The 24799-nt window shown below is 43.4% G+C and overlaps 1 protein-coding gene across 4 annotated transcripts in view; it reads left to right on the top strand.

Moving 5' to 3' along the window:
- The window catches only part of dpp6a (dipeptidyl-peptidase 6a), a 158629-nt gene that overhangs the window by 36647 nt on the left and 97183 nt on the right, over nucleotides 1–24799 (top strand). Inside the window, exon 1 of one of the 4 annotated variants that reach the window (XM_020103217.2) lies at nucleotides 2905–3271. The exons of 2 other annotated variants lie outside the window; for them this stretch is intronic. In XM_020103217.2, the coding sequence (XP_019958776.1) occupies nucleotides 3218–3271 (54 nt within the window). In that variant the 5' untranslated portion in view covers nucleotides 2905–3217. Of the gene's footprint in view, nucleotides 1–2904; nucleotides 3272–11444; nucleotides 12148–24799 lie in introns of those variants that run through there. One more of the 4 variants, XM_020103213.2, reaches the window with a different exon arrangement.

Below are 24799 nucleotides of genomic sequence, written 5' to 3'. Positions count from 1 at the left end.
TTTATAACTGCACAATATCACACTCTACTATTCTTCTTTTTACAATAAATATATGCAACCAAATGTACAGGACTTCATAGTAGAGACGATAAATGTACAGATTTTCTCTATTGCTTTATTCAGTAAAATAATATTGATAAACATAAAGAAGCATATTAATATCTGTGAAAGGGTGATGAATCAAGTAATTTGTAATAATGATAGTAATAATAATAATACTTTATTCCTCTAGCAGGTTCTCTAAACAAGGTTACAAGGTGTGTGTTGTTAAAAATAAAGAGGAATAAAACAACACATACGAGGAATTGTTAAATCCGATTTTTGTGAAAACCTATTGAGACCATTCGATGCACAGCTGATTCATTTCAACACAGGATTTGTTTATTCATCAACACGTAGTCGAAGCGGGAAATCAATCACACAAGTTAATTTTCATACTTTTTTTGCTTTCGTGGTGGGAATGCAACTCATCACATGGTCTGTTGAGTCTGGAAATCATAGAAATACAAGCAATCTAAATGTGAGCAGCAGCAGCGACCGTGTGAAACCGAGTGAAACATCCGACATCAAGGTGAAAAATGCTCGGCCGGCACCTGAGCCAGGTCTCCAGACCCACCACATGGACCTGCTGACTTTTAACAACACGATTACCTGGAATGTCTCTTATAGATATTGCTGAACTTACAGTAGGTTTCATACCCGAATGCCCATAATGTATTTCACTATAAAGTCCTGTACCTTTATTTGCCTCCGCTGAGCAGAAAACCAAGGTTTTATTGGCTTTATGTCTTCGTTTTATGTCTTTGGGATCATATTTTAGTGAGATACCTCAGTTTTACAGTGTGTTGATAACACAAACTCAACACCTCTGCAGGTACTTCATATTAAAAGCCTCCAGCTATTCAGGTCCAATCGTTTATTCCATTGGCAGCTCTACTTTTATGATGTTTCGCCACAGCACTTCTGTAGTGAAACATCTATATGAAGTGTCGTTCATAGCTTACATCCAAATACAATTATCTGGATTAGTTATTTGTGCAGAAGATAATTCTATTTTCACAGTTTCAAGCAAGCCTCTTCTGCTAGAAATGAATTTTCTATATTATTAGGCAACAGCAGCACGGTGGTTAACATGGTGGAAAGATGGCAGCATCATATCTGCTGTTGCAAGTTAGTTTCACTGTCTTATGACATCTTGAGTTTGTCCTAAGTTAACAAGTGTTTTTAAAAATGTTTTATTGCCAAACTGAGAGATGGAACTGTTTTCCTGTCTTGACATGTGTGTATATAATATATATAATGGGTGCATCATGCTTCTGGAGTGTCTCTTCTAAAAGCTCAGCGATGTAAAAAAAGGTGAGGTTTAAACTCTGTTTACTTTCATTTGGGTGTTTTTGTTGGAAAGTTGCTGAAGGTGTTCGATGCAGGAGGGAGAAGGGCACTCAGAAGGCCTCGCTATGAAGTTAAAGATTCTGTTTTATTTGGATCTGCTTTTTAAATCAAGATCCATTAATTATTTTCTGAGAAATCAATAAAAATGTCTCGCAGTTTTAAAGAAAAAAATCTCGATCTGCACCAAAGTGTAATGTCGAGTTAAAAATGCTGATCCCAGGTAAAAATTCTGCACGTTGAATTAGTTTACGGACGTCACTGTTGAGCGGGTTGAGTGTTTGTCGTATGTTTGTATTGACTTTAAAAATGATTTGCGTTAGAGTTGTCATCACAGCCTCTCATGGTGCTTTACACTGGAGTGCTCCTGTGAGCTGCACTTTTCTATCGCACATCATTCACACTCTGACCGGACAGCTGTCAGGGGTAGTTTAGCGTATAGTGTCTTGCCCAAGGACGCTTTGAGCTCGGGATCGAACAACCGACCTTCTGATTAGGGAACAACCCGCTCCACCTCCTGAGCCGTGTCCTTCTGCTACAATCATTCACCTCCCGTTACGACATTGTGTCCAGGTAGTCCCACGCGCCTCCTCAGTGACTCTCCCTCTGTGTGGTGAACAGATGCTGCTCATCAATATCAGTCACTTTGTTTTTCTCTCTGTTTCTAAACTAAATAAAATCTCAATTGCAAGTTGGACCAACGTTGTTTGAGCAGATTAAACTTCGGGAACTTTCGAGAACTTGACCATTGTGGCCTTAATTAAACCATTTAGTTATTTTTTTCAGTCCTGGCCCAGCGTTGCTCTCATTGTCCTTTTTATTTATTTATTTTATTTTTTTACTGCCTCTCATTCACTAGCTGCTGGCCACAGCTAGAGTTGGGCTAACATACAGTACAAGTGCTTGTTACATTTTGGCACTTTGGCTCACCAAGCCGTAAACGCTACATAAATTTAGATTGGTCCTGCATCGTTCCCGGGACCAATCTTCCTGAGAGTTGGGGGGGGTAATTTACGAGGTGCGATTTGTGTCGTGAATATATCGCAGCTGCTTTATCACCGCCCATCACAGGGACTGATTAAATTGAACGGCGGCAGGCACCTCATTGGGCCGAGGAACCTGCAAAAACACAAACTCCAGTGTGAGTCGTGTCGTACACGTGTTCGAAAACCCCCCTGTCAAGTGGAGGAAGAGCTTAGTGTGGAGATAAAGGTAGAGACAAGAGAGAAAATAGGGTGGAGAGGGAGGGAGGGAGAGAGAGAGAGAGAGAGAGAGAGAGGGAGAATAGCTCTCCACGCACCGTCTACTACAAGCAAGAGTTGGAGCAGTCGACTTGTCTTGGGGACAAAGCCTGAGAGGGAGCACAGTCAATGAGAAAGATCGAGGGGCTGCGAAAAGTCAAAGAGGGGCAGGGGGGAGAGCGGCGTGGAGGAAACGGGGGTGGGTGGTGTGGGGTGGTAGAGAAAAGAAGGAAGGGGAGGAAGGGGGGGGGATGAGAGACAGTTGGCGAGTGAAGTCGGGGAGTACACATTTCCCAAGAGCCCATCCGGGCGAATGGATCGTGGTGCATCAGACCGAATCCTTGTCGTTATGTGATTGATTCACAAACGTGGAAGTGTGCTCCAGTCAGCTGACCGGAGGGGGGGCAGAGAGAGAGAGAGAGAGAGCGAGCGAGAGTGGGGGTCTCCTGTAATCCTCCCACTTCAGGTGAAGCCTCGCACTCGCTCGGCACTTGTCCAGAGGACTTTCCTGTGCTGAGGAAGAGGAGGAGGAGCAGAAGAAGAAGAGGGCGTCGGAGGATATTTCATTTCTCCCTGTCACTTCAGTCATGTCCATGCTAATTGCCACCCAGCAGATCGATACCACCACCACCTCCAAAATGGTAAGCTGCACTCGCACTGTAGCGTGCATGCTAAAGAACTGCTGAGCTGTGGCTGCAGCAGAGCGTCAGTGAGCATCTCTCATCTTCATCAGTGCTATCAGGCCCATGTGGTTCTAACGATGCCAGTTCACTTTGAACAGACTTGTCTTCCGGCTGTTTCCTCACACGTCGGCTGAACCGCTCCTGCTTTTGTTCGTCTCATTCTCAAACCATCGCTTGCATTAGGACGTTTGGTGGCTCTGACTCTGGTTCTGGTGGGAATAGTAATTTTTGCGTGTCTCCTGTCAGGAGACGTGAGTGGACAGACGGGGTCTGTCCGTTGGACGGTGTGTGTGTTATATTGTCCTGATGCAATGACAGCAGGTGCTGCGGTGTTGATGTGTCGGCGCTGCCCCTGGGGGTCTCTCCATAACTCATTCACCATCTCTCAAGGCTCCCGGGCAGAGATGGAAGTTAAATCAGACCGTCCTTCTCCCTGCATTCATCTTTTTATCTGTTTTATTCTGCCTCCTCGTTTGAACCCTCGGAACCATCAGCGCTTCGTCCTGTCGTGGAGGATACATGACAAAGAAATATACTTTTGCACTCAAACAACCAAAGTTTCAAGGTTGTGGAGACAAAATTTTAATTCTGTGATGGAAATTCAACAGTTTAATCTCTGTAACAAGTGAATGTCTTGAGGTATTAATGTGTATGAGTTTTCATATTTAGACTATCAGAGAGATATTTCAGTATTTACATGTCTTCATTTATTTGAAAGACATTCCACCTTTTTTAAAATGTCACCTTCTGCAATTTGGGTGTTACACTTCTCCATACTGGTATTTTGATAGTTTGATTAATATTTCAGTCCTATGACACTGACATGTATGTAGTCTTCATATGTCAGGGGGGCAGATTACACACGTTTGGAGGATAAAGCACGTTGCATGCTCATGTTTATTCTCAAGCTGTGTGACGAGAAAGAAAATGTACCATTTGTCATTTTGGAATTCCTGAAGGATCCATCAATAGTATCTGGGTTTGACAAGAGGAAACAGTGGTAACCTTTAAATTCATATTCCCCAAAGTTGGAGACAACCCCCCCCCCCCCCCCCCCCGAGAAACTTTATTCATCCTGTCACGACTCATCCGGTTACACCTGTCCCTCCTGGCAGGATCCAAGAAGTCTGTGTGAAAGAGACACGAAGCTCCAGTGAGGCAACATTTAGAAAGTTTAACTGGAAACAAACCGCTGATGCATCAAGTGCTTGGTCCCTGAGCAGCTGTAGGATGTTGAGCAGCAACGTTCCAACAGGACCAGGAGAAAAAATACGTTTATTTTTCTGTCAGGGGCGAAGAGGCTGGGGGAAAAAAGTGTTGTCACCAGAAACGTAGATGGCGCCGGTGCAGGAGGAGGTAGATTGTTGTGGGTTTAAATGCAGAGAAGAGGCTTCATGACTGTTTTGAATTACAGATTCTCAACTTCACAGTCAATAAAGGCAGATTCCTTCAAAAAAATAAAGACCTTTCGCCCCTCTCTTACTGGTCTTACTTAAACCTCCACAATGTCACTCTGCTGCTAAGTGCCTTTACCTCCTGGCCTCTCTGTCCACTTTGAATCCCAATGCTTCACCCAGTGCTCTCTAACAGCGATGCACTGGAATCCAGTTCTCTGCTCCCGCCGTGTCCCGGAGCGTGCAGGGGTCCGTCAGCACTTTGATTCACTCCCATAGCAGCAGCAGCCCCGTTTTTTCTGAGGGTTTTTTTTCTCGATGTGTCCGATTTCACGCTCCCTCTTTGTACCTCCCCCCCGAGCTAACGGCACACGTCACTACTCTGTGTTAAGACGTCTCATTTCCCAGCTAATGTGTTTAATTCCAATCACTGTTACATTGAAATGGTTTCCAGCCCATGTGCTATCGTTCCTGATGGAAACTCCTCACGTTAAACACGAGAGGAGCTTTACAGGCGGAGGGGATGAGTCTCTGAATGAATTCTAATGACTTTTTTTTATACAAGCAGAGCTGGAAAAACACTGGAATTGGTGTCTTGTTCAAATTCGACTCTGGTTTCACTCCAGTGTGAAGGGATATCTGTACTTTGAGGCCGATTAATTTTGTAAAATGGGGGAGTATTACAGAAAGAAAGGACTAGATTTAGTATTGATTCATTTTGAGATGACAGATGATTGACTTCAACACGCAGCAAAGGCTGAAATATGAATATGTGATTTCTCTCTGCCAACATTTGTCTCTGGTGTGGAGCTCCTCGATGGCATTTAAGTCCCACTTCTCTCCAAATAAATCAATAATTACTTAAATCCCACAGTTTTCAATTCATTCACACAACCTTTTACTTTCTGAGCCAAAGTACCCCCCCCCCCCCCCCCAAAAAAAAAGCTAAGAGGAGAAATTACTAATGTGTAATTGAATGTATTGATTTTTTTGGGGTGCTAATTGAAGCCCTGGCTAACGCTCTCCAGCCACTTCACTTGGCCTCGACTCAAAATTGTGACTGGAATCCTTTAGTAAAACAAATTAAAAAGGAATCAGATAATATCAGCAGGTTGTAGCAGTAATAACAAAGTGTGGGTGTTTACTGCACGTGTGTGTGAGGCAAGTTTAAATGCCAGACGTCCATGTGACGCAAATTTAGCTCAACTTTTGCAAACTTTTCCTTTACATCCCGTCTTCTCTTTTTTTTCTCCACCTTCTTCTGGTCTTTCAGAAGGCAAGACCAAAAGTAGGTTGGAAAATGCCCACCATTGCATTTCCTTCTGAAAGCCTCTCACACTCAAAAATGTTCTTTTTCCCCGCTGCGGTGTGGCCGTCTGTAAACCTCTCACAGTCATAATTCGAGGACATCTGGAGGTACAAATAAGCGGAGGGCTCTGGGTGTGTGTGTGTGTGTGTGGTGCTGCAGTCAGCAGTGCTCGTAGCTAAACAAGAATAAAACGATGGAGTAGTAAGCGAGGGAGCTGCAGCCAGATGCCTGAATTCTTAATGCTTTTCACCTGATAACTGCTTTTTATGACGGGGCGTTGCAAAGTTTTTAAATAGATACCAAAAGTGTCAGGAAGCAGGATTTTCAGTAAAAGTGCATGAAATAAATTCTCACCCTCTTATCTTCATGGAGGCACTACACAGGTATCTGGATCATTTATTCCAGTTTGTCCCGGAGGGAATCCAAATGTCTGTGAATGTAAAAATATCAAAAACTGTCCATGCAGACATCATGTTAACACTGAATACTTATTACAGTGGATTCATTTTCTATGTGATTGGACATAAATTAAAGTATTGGACAAATGCGTCTGCAGTGAGTAGCCAGAACTAGCTGGATATATATAAGTATCTAATACCCTGCAGAATAAGATGAGTTTAGCCGCTTTCAGGCATGCACTGGAAACTTCCAGGATTAGCTGAGTACTGGAGACTATAACGGCAGCAAGGTGGGAAACTCCTCCACGAGGAGGTTTGGGTGAAGACTAGAACGTCTGTTTGGGGTTTTGCACTGAAACTGAACTTAGGGTTGTGATAGTAAAAGAATCATTTGAAGATTTGGTTCGGTTTCGTTCGATGTAGGGCCCCCACAGTTGTTGCTTTGCTCATGAAGTCCCATTACACGCTCCTGCTTGGATTTAACATCCAGAACGTGTCGCTGCTCCTCCTGAACTCTCCACATGTTCTCCTCCGTCCCTGCTCCTGGATTTGTTTGGTTTCTGCTGAGCCGTCAGAATAACAAATCAACCCTTAGCAAACAGACTTTCTCCACTCGGACCACCATCACTCTCCCAGTGGTGGAATTATTCTGCCGGACCTGTCTGCGAAATGGGATCCAAGTCAACACAGAAGCGTGAGATAACTGAAATGCAGCCCCCCCCCGTCCCCCTCTCACTTCCCCAGCCTCACATCTGCAAATTACCTTTGTGCCTCTTACACTTTATATGTGCTTGATGTTTCACCCTCCGTTACAGCTCGTGTCCGCTCTCAGCCACTGGCTTATTTCTGCACCTTCAACCCCCTCCCCCCCTCCGCTCGCTCCGTCCCTCTAAATTTCCCCGGGACTTTATCATGCCCATTCCAAATAGGATTGGGAGTCAATTTGCCATGCTTCATGTCCCTTCGCCAGAGAAATCCACGGCTGATACAGACACATCATAAAGCTGCAGAATGAGCGAAATACCATTTGTAAAAAAAAAAAAAAAACTTTTCCTCCCACTTGTTATTTGTCATTTCTGAGATTTGTTTCTCCTTGAGAGATGGGGTCGCAGCGCGGCCGGGCAGATGGAGCTGTCGATCCAAAAAAAAAAAGAAAAACCATCAGATTGACGTTGAGGGAAGTAGGTGGTTTCTCAGTGGCAATTGACAGCGCCTATTAATTTGGCCGTTTAATTATAAGTCCAGCAGCGTCAGGCTCCAGCACCTTCAATCTCCCGCTGTCATTCAAAACACACCTCCCGCCAGCGGCCACAAAAACACACACGAGAAAGTTTTTGGATGTTATGCTGAAACTTTTCCTCGTTCGTTCTTGAGAAGTGTCCGTGGAAGAATCCTTCAAATCAATCAGACTTACACCTTCTCTCGCTTTGAATTGCCTCTGCATCCTTGTGGCGATACTTAGGGACAGATGTACGGGTGCGTTAAATGACTGCAGTTGCAAAATCGGGTTCTCGTCATAAAGTAGAGTCCAACCGACCTGAATATCCTGAGCAATGGCCAGATTGATCCTCCCGGTGTGGAGCTCAGATTGAAGGTGGAGGTTTATGACAGTATTCTCAGTGAGGAATGGACGGCAGCAGAGAAATGAGACACCGCAGTATAAATTCACGAGTTCCTGCGCTTCCTACTTTCGCTCTCTCTCACCTGAACTTTTGCTCCTGCGCTCGCTCCCATCTCGGCTTCAGGAGGAGGTTTTTTTCCTCCGTTTCTGACAAGGTCAAACTTCACACTCCTTCCTCGTCTTGTTTCAAGTTTGCCGAGTGGATTCATTCTTCAAATGCCATGTGTGCGAATAATCAGCACTGTAAGACTTCACTCGCTCGAAGTATTCAGTTCATCACTTTATCAAAAAAAAATCAATTTAAAGGGTCAGTTCACCCAGAGCAGCCAAACACTGTTGGGGCCCGCAGAACTTTATTTTAAGTTGTTAAGAACATTTACACAGATGGCAAATATATGAATCTAACTTTTGGGAAGTTTGTCTACATCCAATATTCTTGATGGAATTTTGTAGCTTGTAAAAACATTGATTTTTGTATTTTAATATTTCACCGAACAAGCAGATATACTGACAACATTTGACTCACAATTATTTTTCCCCCAAGAAATGTTTGCGGTAATTAGATGAAATTGCCTTTTTTAAATGTTTTACATTTCATCATAGTAATGAATCATTAAATATAATTCTTCATCTTGTTTAATTCACGTTACTTAAAGCTTGTCAGGATGATTGACTGCTTCCCTCCGGCCATGATAATTTCATGGCCTTTCAGTCCAGCAGCAATTACACAGCGTTTAGGGAAAAAACACTGTGGACAACTGCCTCGGCACCAGAGGAAGAGGGCACAGACCCCCAGAGTGGCTTCAGTCCAGGGGGGAGAATTTGGCCTGATAGGAACAACCTTTGTCGTAAAGAAAAGATAAGATGACACAAAACAAAACACAACTTGAAATATACAATAAAATGTAAATACCGCATGAAAGGGTTTAGCTTTAATGTACAATGTGGAGATAAGGATGCAGGTTGTGTAATGTACAATATGTGGAGCAGTGTGTCTTTTTGCATAATGTTGTTGCTTCACAGAATGCGATGCATTGGTTTATTTCACCTCAGGGGCATGTGCGCAATTTTTGCATGAAGACAAATTTGCAGCAGCACAGTGAAGAATTTATTCAGAAATCAACAGACATAAATGAAGCAGCATTTATCCACTAGATGCCAGTGTTGACTCCCTTTTGTAAAATCTCTCCTCTGATTTACCTTCATGAAACATCTGTATCTGTTAGGGGTCGTGGTTATCGTGTGGAATAATCCCCTGTTTCGAGTTCCCAGGATGCACCTGCAGGGCCCTACCTTTGTAGTGTTTTGTGATCAGGTTGCATCAGATAACACTTTTTTTTTTACTTTCATGAATGTCCCACTCCGACAGAGAAGACTCTCTGCCCTCTGCTGCCCAGTTCCAGTACTGATCCCCACAGCCGGCTGCATTTAACTCTTCATCTTTCTGTGCACGATCAAAATCAATAGGATGGGCCGATCTAAGGTGCAGCGGCCAAGACGAACTCCACTGCAGACCCAGGAAGTGTCTTACCTTTCATTTCTTCCACATTATTAATATCCGGTTTAAATATGTCCCACGTATAGTCTCCACTTTTAAATGCGCAGCTTCTGCACCCTCAGGATCCCTCGCAGTTTGTCAAACCTTGCTTCTCTGCCTTTCTCTCTGCCCCTAATCACATCACTACAGTGCCTGAAAATTGAATTTCATTTCTGGGTCCTGTGCCAGAGCCTGAGATGGATTTGATGTGCCAAAACACATGGAAGCCTGTTTTTTTTTTTTTTTTTTTTCTCTTCTTTGCCTTTTATGAAACCTCTCGTGGAAATCAATGGTAAAACATTTTGCAGGAGCCCGGCAGAGAGCGGGCCGGTGCACAATCTGTGTATGTGGGTTTGCAGCTCAGTAATCAAGTCGTGCAGCGCAGGGTGTGTTTTTAATCTACAAAGATTAAAAACACACCCTGCAGACTTCTTCGAGGAGGTTGTCTTAATTGACGAGTAAATCTGAACAGATGTTGTGGGGGGGGTTCGCTCTGAGTACACAGGAGGAGGATGTTTGCATCTCATGAGGCATTAAGCATCTCCCACAGAAGTTCCTGCAGCTTGTCTGTTTTGTGGGCTGTGATCAGTGTGTTTCTGACTCTGCGAGGCTGAAATCCCAGCATGCTCGGCTTGTTAGAAACACAGAGGGAGGTGTTCTGTGTCCTGTGAGGCCGAATAAAAGCAAATCGAATGACAGATTCTGGGTCTGTTGTGTGTAAAATAATGATTCCCACTGGTTTGCTAATGAAGGTAAATGAACTAGTGTCTGGACTCGGCTCCGTCCTTTAGAAATTATAGGTTGAACGTCTGGCAGCTCTAATTTAATGACTCTTTTCCCCCTAACTCATTCTTACTTGTCAAGATGAAATGATGATGAATCAATAAGATGATTGATGGGGAAAACATTCACATCTATTTTGATTATCACGTAAGCTTCTGTCTTCTCAGATGTGAAATTTAACTTTCTTTCCTTCCTCACGTATCATTATAAACTGAATATTTCGGTTTTAGACGATTGTTTGGATAAAACACTCGATGTAGAGATGTCTGCTTTGATTCCGTGGAATTATAAACATGATTTTTTTATAATGATCTTTGCCTCTGCAGCGGTTACAGCCATAACCAGAGGTGTTATGTTTTGGGGTTGTCCATCAGTCGTCGTATTCTCGTGAACACAACATCTATAACGCCATAAATCAAGAAGCGGAGAATATTGTGACCACATTTCCTGCAACATGACCGGTCGGCAGAGGCTTAAAGCCATAGGCTGGCAATTTGAGCTTTTTAAACATTATCCTCTTGGGTCTCTGGAGGAGCTTTTACCCTCTTACCTAACCTCACTGCTGTTTTAATGTGGGCTCTCATGGAACAGGATTACTCTGCAGCTGCGTCAGGTTTTAACCAAGTTTTTCTCATCATGGACAAACAGAACAAAAGCTTAACTCATTGTTGTCCTTCAGACAATTCATTTATTTTTTAATCATTTTTACACCAATTAGTTGATTCATTAGTTTTAATTGAGTCATTTGCTTTATATAAAACTTTACAAACTCTATTTATTTGTGATATTTCTACATTTGCTCTTTGTTTTTGCTGTTTGGCAAATTTAAGCATTTTGTGTTTTCTTGCTTTGGAATGTTTTTTTGTTTCACTCAAACCAAACGAGGGGAATGAATCCCTGATATGCTTCATCGTGTTAATGTCAGACGGATTAATTTTCTTAATTTATGGAGCAGAAAAACGTTTCACCTTGACAATGTGCCTTTCAACTTTCTCTCCTCCACATGGGGGCACTCTTGCTCTCCGCACGACGCCTCCTCCACGGACCCAAATGGAGGTAAAGATGAAAAAAAAACCAACTAATAGAGACACTTGAGTCTTTTCTGTCTGCATCTGCAAAGTCATGATAAGTTTCCAGCGCAAATCTCTGATATCTGACGCGTAAATGTTGCGTTGGGTTGTTCGCATGCGGCTGTTTGGTGCATCAGCTTCTCTCTGCGCGTAAAGACAAAGAGCCGCTGGTCCCCGAGCGTTAGTCAGCGGTCACTTTCTCTTTCTACCGCGGGGAAGGTGATGGACGGAGCCGGGATCTCGCTGAGGTTTCTCCGTCTGCTCGGGTCCGGATCGTGAGCGGTGTGCGCAGCGTCCTGTGATCCACACCGGTTTGGGGTTTTTTTGTGCCAGTTACGCATCAAGTTGGGGAAAGTGAGGAAACTGCGTCGGTGCAGCATCGAGGCTGAAAGTACGTGATGTGAATCCTGAACTGTTTTTCTGTTTTTCCTCCAACCAGAGCATCTTCTAATCGAATTACTCAATCACCTGCTCAAACTTGGACTTGACGGACTCCACAAGTTCCTTTTTTTTTCTTTTTTAAAAAAAACAACCGATCAGTCGAAATGGCGTCACTGTACCAGAGATTCACCGGGAGGATCAACACGAACACATCCTTCCCCAACCCTCCGGAGGCGAGTCATCTCCTCGGGCAAGGTGCGGAGGGGGAGAGGGCGGCGGAGAGCCAGGGACCCCGGCCTCAGCTCCAGCATCAGTACCGGCGCCACTGCGAGGACGAGGATGTAAGAAACTCACCATCACCTCTGGTTTTAGGACCATTGTTAAATAGTTGTGCGCTTTAAAACACAGCAGTCGACAATAAAATGATGAGGTGTATTGATTATTGGGCCAAAAACATGAGTTTTGATTCTAACTCCCCCCTTTTTAAGAGGCAGAGTTATCAAACTTGTGCGTCAGTGCCTGGATTGGTTGGCGTGTGTGTCAATAAACGATGCGTCAGGAGCGTCTCCTCCATGTCTGGTCACTCAGTTAATCCTGCAAATCGCACGTCAGGGCTTTTTGACATTACCCTCTATTCTTAGATGGCCATCGTGTAACTGGAAAAAAAAAACAAATCCTGTTTTCCAGGAGCCTCTGCTCCAAACATGCACCTTTTCTTCCAGTCGGTTGAATCGGACACGTTCGAAGCAGCTGTTGTGTGAGCTGCTCCCTGTGACTCAGAGGCTGTGTTTGTTTGCGGAGGGATTTCCATAAATTCTAATGGGGGGGGGGGGGGGGTCACCTTGGCTCTTTATGATGATGCTGGAGGAATGAACGTGCAGATGCATGAAGCTGATTCCAGATGTTCAGGTCCAGACTCCCGGAGCTGTCCGCGGTGCTGAAACAGACGTTTTTTAGGAGGTTGCCTGTTTCCTGCAGTCTTCAAAATGTCCCGTTGTCGTCCCTGTGAATATATTTGCATTTCCTGAAGACCTCACATCAGCTGTGTCAGTTCTCACCGTCCATGCGTGTCCCTGGAATTATACGTTGCTACGAGTGAATTCAGTGGTTTTGAGTTCATGAATGACCAGTCAGTTAAATCTGCAGAATTACAAGCAGCCCTGTAGGAAACATACCTCTTTCACATGAGCTACATTCACGAGACAGAGCGGGTTGTCCACTTTTGTTCGATCCCGCTCTCACTTGTATTGCATGTCTGAGTGTCCTTGAGCAAGATGCTGCCCCTGACGGCTGTGCCTGCAGTGAATGAGTGATGTGTGAGAGAGAAAGTGCTGCATGTGAAGGCCTCATATAAATAAATGTACCTGTATTATAAAGAGCTTTAAGTATCATTACTAATAGAAAAGTGCTATTTAAATACAGACCTGTTCAAATTAAATGTACTTGAAATTCACTCTGGATGTACTGTCACGTTTTAAACTGAACATTTTCTAGTTGCAGCTTCTCAGATTGTGAGATTTCAGTGTTTTTCTTATCGTGTGTAATTGTCGGTCAGATTGTCTTTGGTAAAAATGCTTAATATAAAATTTCAATAGGGTTATTATTTGGACAACTCTTTATTAACAGTAGACGAGTTAGCATCAGATAAGTTAGTTTTGCTAAAGGGATGTTGTAAAACATTATTTGTGACGATGACGCTCCTTTAATCTGCGTCACAAACCAGCCAGTTTACACCTGATACTTTAAATTGGATTCACTTTGCTCCATCTGTCACCTCCGTGTTAATCATGTGTTTCCATGTTAGAATCACCATTTATCCAAATATCTGTGTCGCGGTCTGCGAGCTCGTGCTTCACACTCGTGTGTCGGGCGCAGGAGGTAAAACACAGGTTGAGGTGAACATGAATATAACATGAGGTTGATTTATTGACCGGTGCTCCTGTCTTTGTGTTTGTTGGTGCAGAGAACTCCGACATGATCTGAAATCAATACAAACAATGATGTAGTATTGTCCTGATTCATCAACCTGAGAGCATGTTAGTGCAGAGAAGAGCTTTGTCAGAGATAAAGACTTGTTCATACAGGCCTGTGCAGTGATCACTGCCGCACGTAGAGATACAAATCCTGCTCTGTCTGCTCAATGGTGGGCTTTTGATTTTTGAACGCTATTTGAATGCTGTAAGTTTTTAATTCATCCAATATATTCACCGTATCTCGCTCTCCTGTCCCAGTAGTTTTCTTCTGAATGTCAATCCGAGCTCTGGCATCTGTCCAGCTGTGTGGCTTTAATGATTGAGTCTGGTGGAGGTGACATTTACATCACACTGTGTAGATCAGAACTCGAGTCCACTGGGATGAAAAGCTCATCCACTGGCTCCGACACCCCCCCACCCCCACCGATCTGCCACTTCAAAACTGTCTCCACCCTTTTCCCTCCTTCATACCTCACCTCTCTGTCACACGTGGCCGTGTTAGTGACCTTTAAAAGGTTTCTGTTTCCTAAGAGTCGCTTCGTTTTATCTCATGTTTGCTTCAAAATCCTTGATTCATGCAACAGTGTCGTCACTTCTAGATGAATTCTTGCCTGTAATGTTTGAGATGTCGGGTACATTTCACTCTCTGTGTGTCTCCTTGGATTAAAAAGTGTCAATTTAACACTTAAATTGTCGGCTCCGTGAACTCATCACCTCTTTTTTTCTTTCCGACACTTTCTCTCTGTGCTTGCTGCTCTGCTGTGTGATTTTTGTTCCTCACATTTGAGAGTCGTGCTGTCCAGAACCAGACAAAGTGAGGGAGCATGTTAAAGTTTACTGTCCTGCCGAAGGACACTTAGATATTGATGGACACCTCCGCTGTGCCAGGTATCGACTGAGGGACTACGACTCCTCACAACCTATGGTTTCCACTGCGGTGACTTAAGTGCAGATACAAATACTCCATACCAAGTAAACGTCTCGTGTTTAAACTTGTACATACATTCTAAAATATCAGTAATAAGTAAGTAAAAGTACTGCTTCTACTTACAGATGTCTTGGGAGTGAAATACTAATAGCTACTTTTAAATACTTTCCATCAGTATTTATATTGTGTTTGTATGCAAGATATTAAAAAGTAAAGAAATACTGCAGTATTTCATGGAGTATTTTGGGGTAGAAGTATAAAATAGCATCAAACGAGGATGCTTTCTACTTCCAGTCATATAAGTGATCAGTGTTTGATCTATGTATGAGGAATCCAGAGAGAGGAATTAAACAGACAATGCATTTAAAACAGCTCATTATTGCTTTTGTTTGGGATGAGCTTGACTAAATCCTCCTCTGTCAATACATTTGATAGTGATCTTGGTTCCACACTCCTCTCTGATGATGATTCCAGTCTGGTGAAACAACTCATTACAATCTGATCAAACTGATTTTTATGTGTTTCTTTGTTCCGGCAGCTTTCACTCTTGCCTGCCTGTGTTATCGGCCTCTTGTCCGGGGCGTTGGATTTTCACGAATCTAACTTTCGCGGGCGTCTTATCGGCCGACTTTCACAATTAAACAGGGAATTTCAGGAGTTTAATATCCAGCGTTGTTTAGCCTTTCACCTTCCGTCGGTCCGGTCCACATCTGTCGAGACAGTGATATTCTGTTAAGCCTTCTTTGTTCCCACTTGAGCCTCTTGCAGCTTCATTTTAAAGTGAGAAAGTACATGCAGTCTCATTAATTAGATTCCCTCTCCTGTGGCATTTAAAGAAGCGAGCAGACGGATAAAAAAGCAGAAATGGATCTTTACATTCCCCATCAAAGCTTCGTCCCCGTGGTTGATTTTAGTTTTTCTTCGCAGAACCCATTACAAGAGTAAACATCTCTGTTTTTGTGTCTGTCTGCTACGATCAGCGCGATCGTAATGAGACTCAGGAGATGTATGACAGAGATTCAAACCCTAACAGACGCACAGAGGTGGCTGTGTTTTTGTGCTCTCTCTGTGTGTGTGTGTGTGTGTGTGTGTGTGTGGTTTAAGTCACATATTCCCACAGTTTCACTTTATTCTGAACTCATCTTGCTGATTCTGTGCTCTAATGGCTTCACCCCTGCACTTTGCATTAAGAGGGATGAGAAAAAAAGATAAATCCACACTCGCACATTAATTCACACACAGTTTCTCCCTTTTGGCTTTATCTCTCTGTCAAACACACACAGACACACACACACAGACACACACACAGACACACACAGGCAGACAAAAGGATATTTTCCTGGTTATGGATTATGAGGCAGCCAAGCCCTGAAATGCACTTTTAATAAGCTGGCCAGTATCAGATTCAGTTTTTTTATGATAACACGATGAGCTATAATGAACAACAGTGGAAAAAAAGTAGTATATATATATATTATATAGTAGAATCTGCTTTTATATCCTTTTCCCCCGCTGTCAGGAGGTATGGAGGTTATTTGGAGCATAATAGAGTTCTGACTAAGTCAAGGGAATAATTTTTTCCTCCTCACTGGGCAGATAAAATTCAGTTTTATATTATCCTGTCCCACGCTTATTATCTATTTACTTATTTATATATTTATTGCACTTAAAAGATAAGCATAGTGATGGCTCTATACAGCACTTATTCAGTGACCGTATTTGTATGAATACATATTATTTGACCTAGTTTGCTTCAATTTCTACCACCAGTGATTAATACTGATATTAATCCCTGTTATTTGTATAGTATATATATGTTTCTTTAAATACTGTCAGTGATATTCTCTCTGAATGAATTCTGAACGTCTGCTTCATTTGAATCTGTTGGATTAGTTCAGTTTGCATTGGCTCCTCTGCTCTATATTTGCTATTGGAGCATATTGTAACACACTGTGTGAGTAAACCTGCTGCAAGTGCTGCATGCATGAGTGTAATTGTTTAATGCCATGATCTACTACACACAGCTGCATGACTAACTGGTTTAGCGAGTCCTCGGATCAGTACTTAACGGTGGATGATCCACTTAATGAAGCACTGTACATGAGAGGCCGGGGTTTAGGAGGAAGAGTGGATTGTCCACTTACCCATGGTCGGTGGTTTGATCCCTGGCTCCTTTCAGTCTGCATGCTGAGGTGTCCATGGGCAAGATGGTGAAATGTGACTGGAGTGTGTGACAGTGAGCGGTAAGACTGAAAAGCTCTGCATAGATACAGCCCGTTAGCAGTGGCACATGTAACGACTGGAACTTTAAAACCACAGGATTCAAAGCTTCATGAGTTACGAGATAAAGTTTTATTATTTACTCATGAAAAGCAGTGTCAGTCTCTGGGGTAGTCGGTGCTCTGCTTCAGTTCGGACTGAAGTAGTGTTGAGGAGCTGCCGTGACATTCTCAGTTCCCAGAAGATGAGTCCCACAGACCTGTGTGATCAGCTGACAGCGTTAGATTCGTTTTTTAAAGAAATATCTCAACACTTAATGAAGCATAGGACATGAAATGAATGTTAAAATCAATACACGTTATAGCTGCGCTCATTGAATATATGACACGTGCTGTTTTGGGGTTAAATTGAGTCTGAGTCCACAGACCCCAGTGTAAATGTAACATGACATGAAGCGTGTTCATCTTTCAGTTGCACGCCTCAGTTTCAGTCTGTGCTGTGCAGGTAACAACTTAGTGAGTGATAACACCTGACACATGGATGCCAGATGTTTGTGTTACCAGATGGAGGCAACAGAACATTTTCACACACTTCAGTTTCTCTCCGCTTGTTGAATGAAGAGAATACTTCACGTTAGGTCGAGCAACGTGTATAAAAGCGCAACCACTGTCTGTTTTCCACTCGCAGCGTATTCAGTGCAGATTAATGAGCTCCTACTCGTCTTAATTCTGCCTGATTGCACACGTGCCTGCTTTATCTTGTGTTGATGGGTAAATAGCGAGTGAATGATGAATAACGGCACCGGTGGCAAAGGTAGAGAGAGTCATCTGTCGATTCAGGGGGCATCTGGAGACCCGTGTGTGTGTGTCAGACTCCTGCAGAACGACTGAATGAGGGTCGGGGGAATAACTGGCACAGAAACTCATCTGATCAAAAACCAGGCAAATGTAATTGTTTCCTCTCGTTCCCAACCTTCACTTGATTACTGTCATATTGTAAAATCCTCGGCGACGAGCCACTTTGACCTCTGGCTCGGTTAATTTCTCCTTCATGAACAAACCCTCTGACGCTCCATGTTGATCAAACATGACTCACTCACACGTGCACCACTTTTCTCCGGGGATGAATTATGCAGCCATCAGGGTGCAAATCGGCCGTATGGTTTATTTATCACGCCAAAACTCCTGCTAACCAAATCAGCCGCACATTAAGAGGCTGTATCTGTACGTGTAAGTCAGCGCCCTCGTGCAAAGGCCAATCATGGCGGGGGGTGTGTGGCGGGGTCACGTGATCGGCTGTTATAGACGGTGAAGGTTATTTTAATGGGTTTGTGTCAAAGTTGTTCTATATATATATATATATATATATATATATATATATATATATATATATATGATGTGTGTGCATGCATTTATCTATAATGTATAGCAAAGCACAGAAATGGTTCCCTATAGAATCAGGACAATCTAAACCTTCCTGGAGTGATTTCCTCGAGGGGTTTGTGACAGCGTTCAGCTTCCGAACTGAAAATTAAAGTAACTGTTGAGCAGAAACATTATTTCTTCAGCCTCTCTGTCTGCCACACATTTGACATGTGAAGTAAATGCTCAGTAAACGCAGGGTATGCTTGAGGTTCCTCAAAGCAAAGGTGGCTGAACTATGTGATTATGTAGCTATGCATTTATCCGTAGTGTGAAGCAAAGCATAGAATCAGAAAAATCTCGTTTTTATTCCAGTTATTTCCTCGAGGGATTCGCAAAATAAAGTGTCTCGTCAGCTTCCAAAATAAAAGTAGAAGTAATTGTTGAACCAAAACATTATTTTTGCATCCTTCTCTATCCCAGACTTTTGAGTTGTCCCTTGAAACCTGTGTTTTGCAGAAATTGTGAAATAAATGCTCTGTAAACACAGGGAAGACCTATTCATCAATACCAAGGTGGCATTGCGCGTCTCCTCGTTGACGTCTGCAACTCTCTGGCGCTGCATTCCTCTTTTGTGTCGCCGCTGCTCGTGTGGCAGCGAGCTGATGATAACGGATGGTGGGCATTAATAACTTCATCTCAGCATAAAACGAATTCATATCCGGCCTCTTCACGAGGCGTTTCCACCGCGGGGAGAAGCGGCGCAATGGAGGAGGACGGGGAGGCGAGAACCAAAAAGTCTCCTGTGCTGGGTTTTCATGCAGAGCTCTTCTCCCCTCCCTATCCATCTCTCTGACACATGCACACAGCTGTACACACACACACACACACACACACACACACACACAATCCGCACAAGCACATGGGTCTTAAGAGCTGCGCTGCATTTCACTTTTATGGGTCAGAAAACTGGAGTGCTGATTAAGTCATTATTTATGACTGGACGCAGTATTTCTAAGATTAGGGAGGAAACAGGAGAGAGGCAAATAACTCCCCAGCATTTCTCCTGCAAAACAACAAGCCGGTGATTTATATGGAGCTATGACAGATGTCGGACGCCAATATTGTCTTAGCAGGGGAGTCGACTGTTTTATGATGCAGTTTTCTCACGTTTACTCGCTGAAAATTTCTTCCAAGGGCGACAAGTCGGCATCTTTATGAGTTCGCAAAGTTTGTTTTTGGCTCCAGGGTCTAAATTTAGCCGGGCAGGCGTACGTCTGAAGTTTGTCTGTGAAGATCCTCAATCATCAAGTTCATGCTATTTTTTTAAATGTTATATACGCAGGTAACTGGACTCGCTTGAGGGGCTTTAAGAGGCTTTAGCTCTCATCCAAAAATGGTTCTTCAAAGTGAAGAAGCTTTTCAATCCAGAGATTTTCAAGAATGTCAGGTTGTATAGCTCTTTAAAAATCGACTTGTGCAGGTTTTGGTTTGGTCTTCAGATGTGATTCTTGTGTGCAAAGATTTTAAATTCAAACTGATAATTCTCTTTCATGTAATTGGAAACAGAAATCTGTGAATCAAAGCAGATCTCTCAGGTTCATTTAGTCAACAGACGCAGATACATATTGCAGACTTGAAATCAAATATGTTCCTGTCGAGATTCGTGTTAATGGCTCAGCTGATTAGGAATCTTTGCATTTACGACAGCTACATCTTCTCTGTCAGGCTCGAGAGGTGAAGGCATCAGTTGAAGTGCCCCTGCTGCACCACTAGAGGCTGTCCTGTTCCTGTCTCAGAGCGAGGTGGATCATTTCTGCGGCAAATGGCTGAAGCGTCTCGCCGTGGAAGCAGAGCGTCTGTTGGGACTGAGGGCCAGGCATACAGAGTGAGGTTAAATCAATGATACGGGGAGGATGAGAGATGATGAAAGAAAAGTACAGAGGCAGAGGGACGGAGGGAGGAAGGGACGGGGATGGACAAGATAAAGCATTTGCCTTAAAGGCAAAGAGGGGGGGGGGGGGGGGGGCGACAGTGAGACCCTTGATCAAAACCAGAGGTGGATAATTGAATAGTGTATAATAACATAAAAGATGAAACGTGTGTCTCAGGGACAATAGACGGAGGATATGACCCAGTCTGCACTGACGAGGGATCACAGCAGAGGCCTGATGGGTAAAAGTGAAGTCACCTGACTCGCTGCCTTTGTGATCATTAGCTCAGCAAAGAAAAAGAACCAAGGCATTGGATTAAAGGAGAAAACCCACTGATATTAACTAAAGTGCAGCACAGTGTTCATCTACAGGCTCTTACATAGTCGGCGATTAGCATCGGCAGAAAACGGCTCGTGTTTGTTAGCCTCTCTCTGACTTTACACAGAGAGACGGAGCATGATGGGAGCAGAGACACTGGCAGCGGCGTCGATGGGCTCAAATGCAACAAAGAGCGTGAGAGCACATCGAGTCCACGTGCATTAGGATCAAATTAGCACTTGTGTGAGAAGAAGCAACTCTATTCAGCACGCATCCTCCCAGAGGGACTGTCAGCCGTGGAAGATTTGCACCGCAGCTTCATGATGTTGTGCATTCTGACTCTTTATTAACCCTGCAGGCTTCCGTTTAATCCAGTTCTGACACTGAATTCTATGTGCATGAACATTTGATATAGTGAGGTTCAAAATCCCGAGGGTCATGGATGGAGCTGTAGCTAATCCCGGCAGATATCACGAGCGTATAGTGCAGAGCTGACATATAGAGACAAACAACCAGCATGTTCTCATTCACACCCACGGGGCGATTTAGAGTCTCCAATTAACCTGCATGTGTTTGGACTGTGGGAGGACGTAAATGGACAATATCTGGGCCGAGACTCTTTTCTGTGATCACAGGAGTCGAACGTTTCTCCACACAGAACACAGACAGGGATACTTCTCCCAGGTGTTTTAGGTCCAAACCACATTTCGGCTAATCTCTATTAGCAGCTTTCTCCGTATGAATGCAGATAAACACAAACAGATTCGCTTACTGCCCCAAAATCTTGTCCCTTGTGTACAAATGCAGACATTACATCCAGCTCAACTTAAACCTTTTAGCCAGAGACGGTGATGAAACACCGTCTTGCATTAAGTTCGACAGAAACAGCTGCACACAAATAAAAAGTTGAAACCTTAGTTCGTTTAGAAGTTAATGAGTCACGTTAACGGCAGAACATGTCCCACAATGCATCAGATATTAAAACTATTTGCGAGGCTTCCTGCAACATCTCTATTTTGCTTTTCTGCCTTGACTCTGTGCAGATAGAGACGTGTGAATGTTTAAAGCACATGATGCACAGGGACGCTAATATCTCGGCTTTATGTCGGATCGTAACAGCTTAAATGATTAAATCCTTCTCTATCCCATAATGATGCTGCTATTAGTCTGTGTGTTTAATTCCGCACATGAATCAAACTGATATTTATTCCACGAGACACAGAAGGCAGAGTTTCGGCAGCTGGAGTTGACGGATACACACGTCAGCACACAGCGACCCACAACAACGTCTATTATTTCTGCACTTTTCAGAGAACAAAAAGCACTTCCTGCTGTCTCTTCCAAACTTTACCTTTTCAGGTGGATTCATTCTGCCAGGTGTTTCTGGCTTTTAACCCACCCCCACCTCCACCCCCACCCCCCCGACATGTTGTTTCTTGATGTAGAGATGGAGAAGGGCGGCAGTTCAGAGGTGTGTTAGGAATAGGAAACGGCGCGTCTCTGATTGTCGGGTTCCTCGGAGTTGAACATGACAGTTTTGTTTTCATCTGCGAGAGAGAGAGAGAGAGAGAGAGAGAGAAGTGTGGTTGTGCATTATTAATGCACGAGCGTGTGAGGAAACAAAATGTTAAGATCGTACAGGAGAGGGTTTTCAGTGTCACTGCAGAAGAAGGGGGGGGGGGCATTCATTCTGCAGAATTGTTGTGATTGGGTTTTTCCCCCGGCGTCCTCCCACAGTCCAAAGACACGGAGGTTAAGTGGAGAATCTGAATTGACCGTAGGTGTAAATGAGATAGTGAACGATTGTTTGGTTAATTTGTTGTTGAGGGAATTCCCCTTTTTTTTAATCATCTGTTTATCTTCTGTTTTAACTTTATTCTCTATATGATCCATGTTTCCATTTTTCCAGCTCTAAATCAGAGGTTTACTTATTCTCTCTATTTCTTCTCCTTCGTGGATAAACAGCGTTTTGTTTTTCAACCTCCTTCTGCTCCTCCCTCATCCTGCTTGTGCTAATTTTAAATATTCTCCTGCTCCTTTCACGTCTCCTCCTCACAAACATCAAAATTAGACTCATCTGCTCGTGCTAATTCACTGCCGCCCCTGATGACTCTGAGCAGAGATGCGAAGGTTTCTGATTACGCTTCGCTCGTACGGCTGGTAGTAAGTACCTGAAACAAAAGCAGCGCCCTGCAGGTAAATCTCCACTTCAGGTTAGAGATAATAAAGCAATAATTCACTCAGATTTTATCGCAGCGTCTCCATTTCTGTCCTTGTTAAAATGACTCTGGGCTATAAATAACGTTACTCATATAAAAACCTTCTCTGACATGTCGTGCTGGTTAACAGACGTCCTTTTGTTGCTGGATCCTCGGTCTGTATTTATCTTCCCTGAGTTGATTTTGCTTCCAGAGCTCGTTACAAACTGGAATTGTCTTTCCTTCCCACTGACCTGTTGAGAGCCGCAGACAAGAACCGAGCCTCCAATCTTCACCGCCGCCTCTTCATTTTTCCTCTGATCTATTTCCTTTTTCTTTTTCTCCTCCTCGCTCGCCTTCTTGACCTTGTGTCCTGTTGAATGGTGTCGGCCCGCTGAAGCGTGACTCTACATCAGCAACCTTGTCTCTTGTCCCCGACACATGGCTCCGGTCATGGCTGCACGGTCCCGGGCTGCACATCTTTGTATCTCAGCTGAAATGAGTTGCGCTGACTTGAATGTCGATGTTTGAGGGGAGGTGGCGGCTCGGCTGCTACATTTCAGTTTACAGCCACTTTGGCACCTGGAGCTCTTATTTAACCGTTGCCACGAAGCAAAGGAGCATATTCACTTTAAAATGATGCTGAAACACACAGCTGGCTTTTCTGTTGATGTGGTGAAGTTAAACTTAGTTAAACAGTTTCTGCAGAAATGAAGAAAATATGGTCTTTCTCGTCACCTGATGTGTGTCACTCTGCTTTTAGCTCTTTTTTTTGGGTCTCTACCAGCTGCGGAGGGGAATTTCTGATGTTTAAGCGACTAAAGGCACCGCTTTGTTCATCAGCTGTTCTCTAACTGTGATCATCTGCACAGTAGGACAGAAAACAGCTGCCTGCCATTGATCAGAATGATGCAATGAGTGATAAGAATGAAGGTTGAAGTCAGTACAAAGCTCCATGAAACTGAAGGAAACGGCAGATTTGCATTGATATAAAATAATCGTAACTTAAATAATCGTTGATTAATCGTAATCATAATCGTCATCAACTAAAGAAACAGTTGAAAAGAGCTTTAACAGAATCTGATAAGTGTGGAAACAATAAGTTAAACTTTTCGACCGTTGTGCTGAGTGAACTTTACTTTGAAGTTTCCGGCGGTGCACGTCTTAGTTGTGATGAAGCAGTTTATCACTCGCTCCCGTCTCTGCTCACAGAGAGAGACATACACACGTTCACCTCTATGGTGAAACAATGATGTTGTATTACTTTCACATTTTCACTCAGTCATACATCGAGATCTTCCATGGCCTCTTAATAAACAATTGATTTTCTTTTTTCTTTCCTTCACTCTTCATCGCTCTGGATGTTCACCGCCTTTCAACCAGCTTCCTCTGTTCCACTGAAACACGCACATAACTTGCTCTCAGCTCATGTCGGCACATACACGCGGCATAAAGAGAGCAGGGACACGTGTTGTATGTAACAAATGACCTCGGCCCTTTTTTATTTGCTTGGAATCCATACAGCCATTACGGGACATTGTGAGGCCGCGACTGGGCTCAGGATAAATGCACCTCCCTGTACGTGTGTGAAGAATTACCCCCAGATATGAACCGAAGGCAATGGAAAAAATGTTCATCTTTGTTTCCAGCCTCAGAATATTGCTTTTCTGCGGCTATGGAGACGTATACCGAGTTCTTTATTAGAAGAATAGAAGTAGAAAATAATTCGAGGGGATGGTAGACAGTATTGTGGATTGGGTTTATTTTCTGAAAAGAACTCGTTGATGCTGTTTGTGAGAGGAATGAAAAGGAGAAGATGGTTTATGATATATGATGAAAAGCAGCGGAGAGACGGCTTTATTTGGCACTCGAGGACAATGTACATCTACATAAGTATCTCTTCACCGAGCTGACGCAGCTTTCCAGAGCTCAGGATGGAAAGAAATGAATGTGTTTGTTTTGGTGACAGGTTTGTTTTTGAAATGTTAGTTGAAAAAGAAAATGTATATATATATAAATATATCATTGTAGACATAATAATGGAGCAGAAATTGATAAGAT

This window comes from Paralichthys olivaceus, chromosome 17 (assembly GCF_024713975.1).
Source record: "Paralichthys olivaceus isolate ysfri-2021 chromosome 17, ASM2471397v2, whole genome shotgun sequence".
NCBI classification, from domain to species: Eukaryota; Metazoa; Chordata; class Actinopteri; order Pleuronectiformes; family Paralichthyidae; genus Paralichthys; species Paralichthys olivaceus.
The sequence above is the reverse complement of the archived record's forward strand: the minus strand, read 5'-3'. Positions and strand labels throughout refer to the sequence as shown.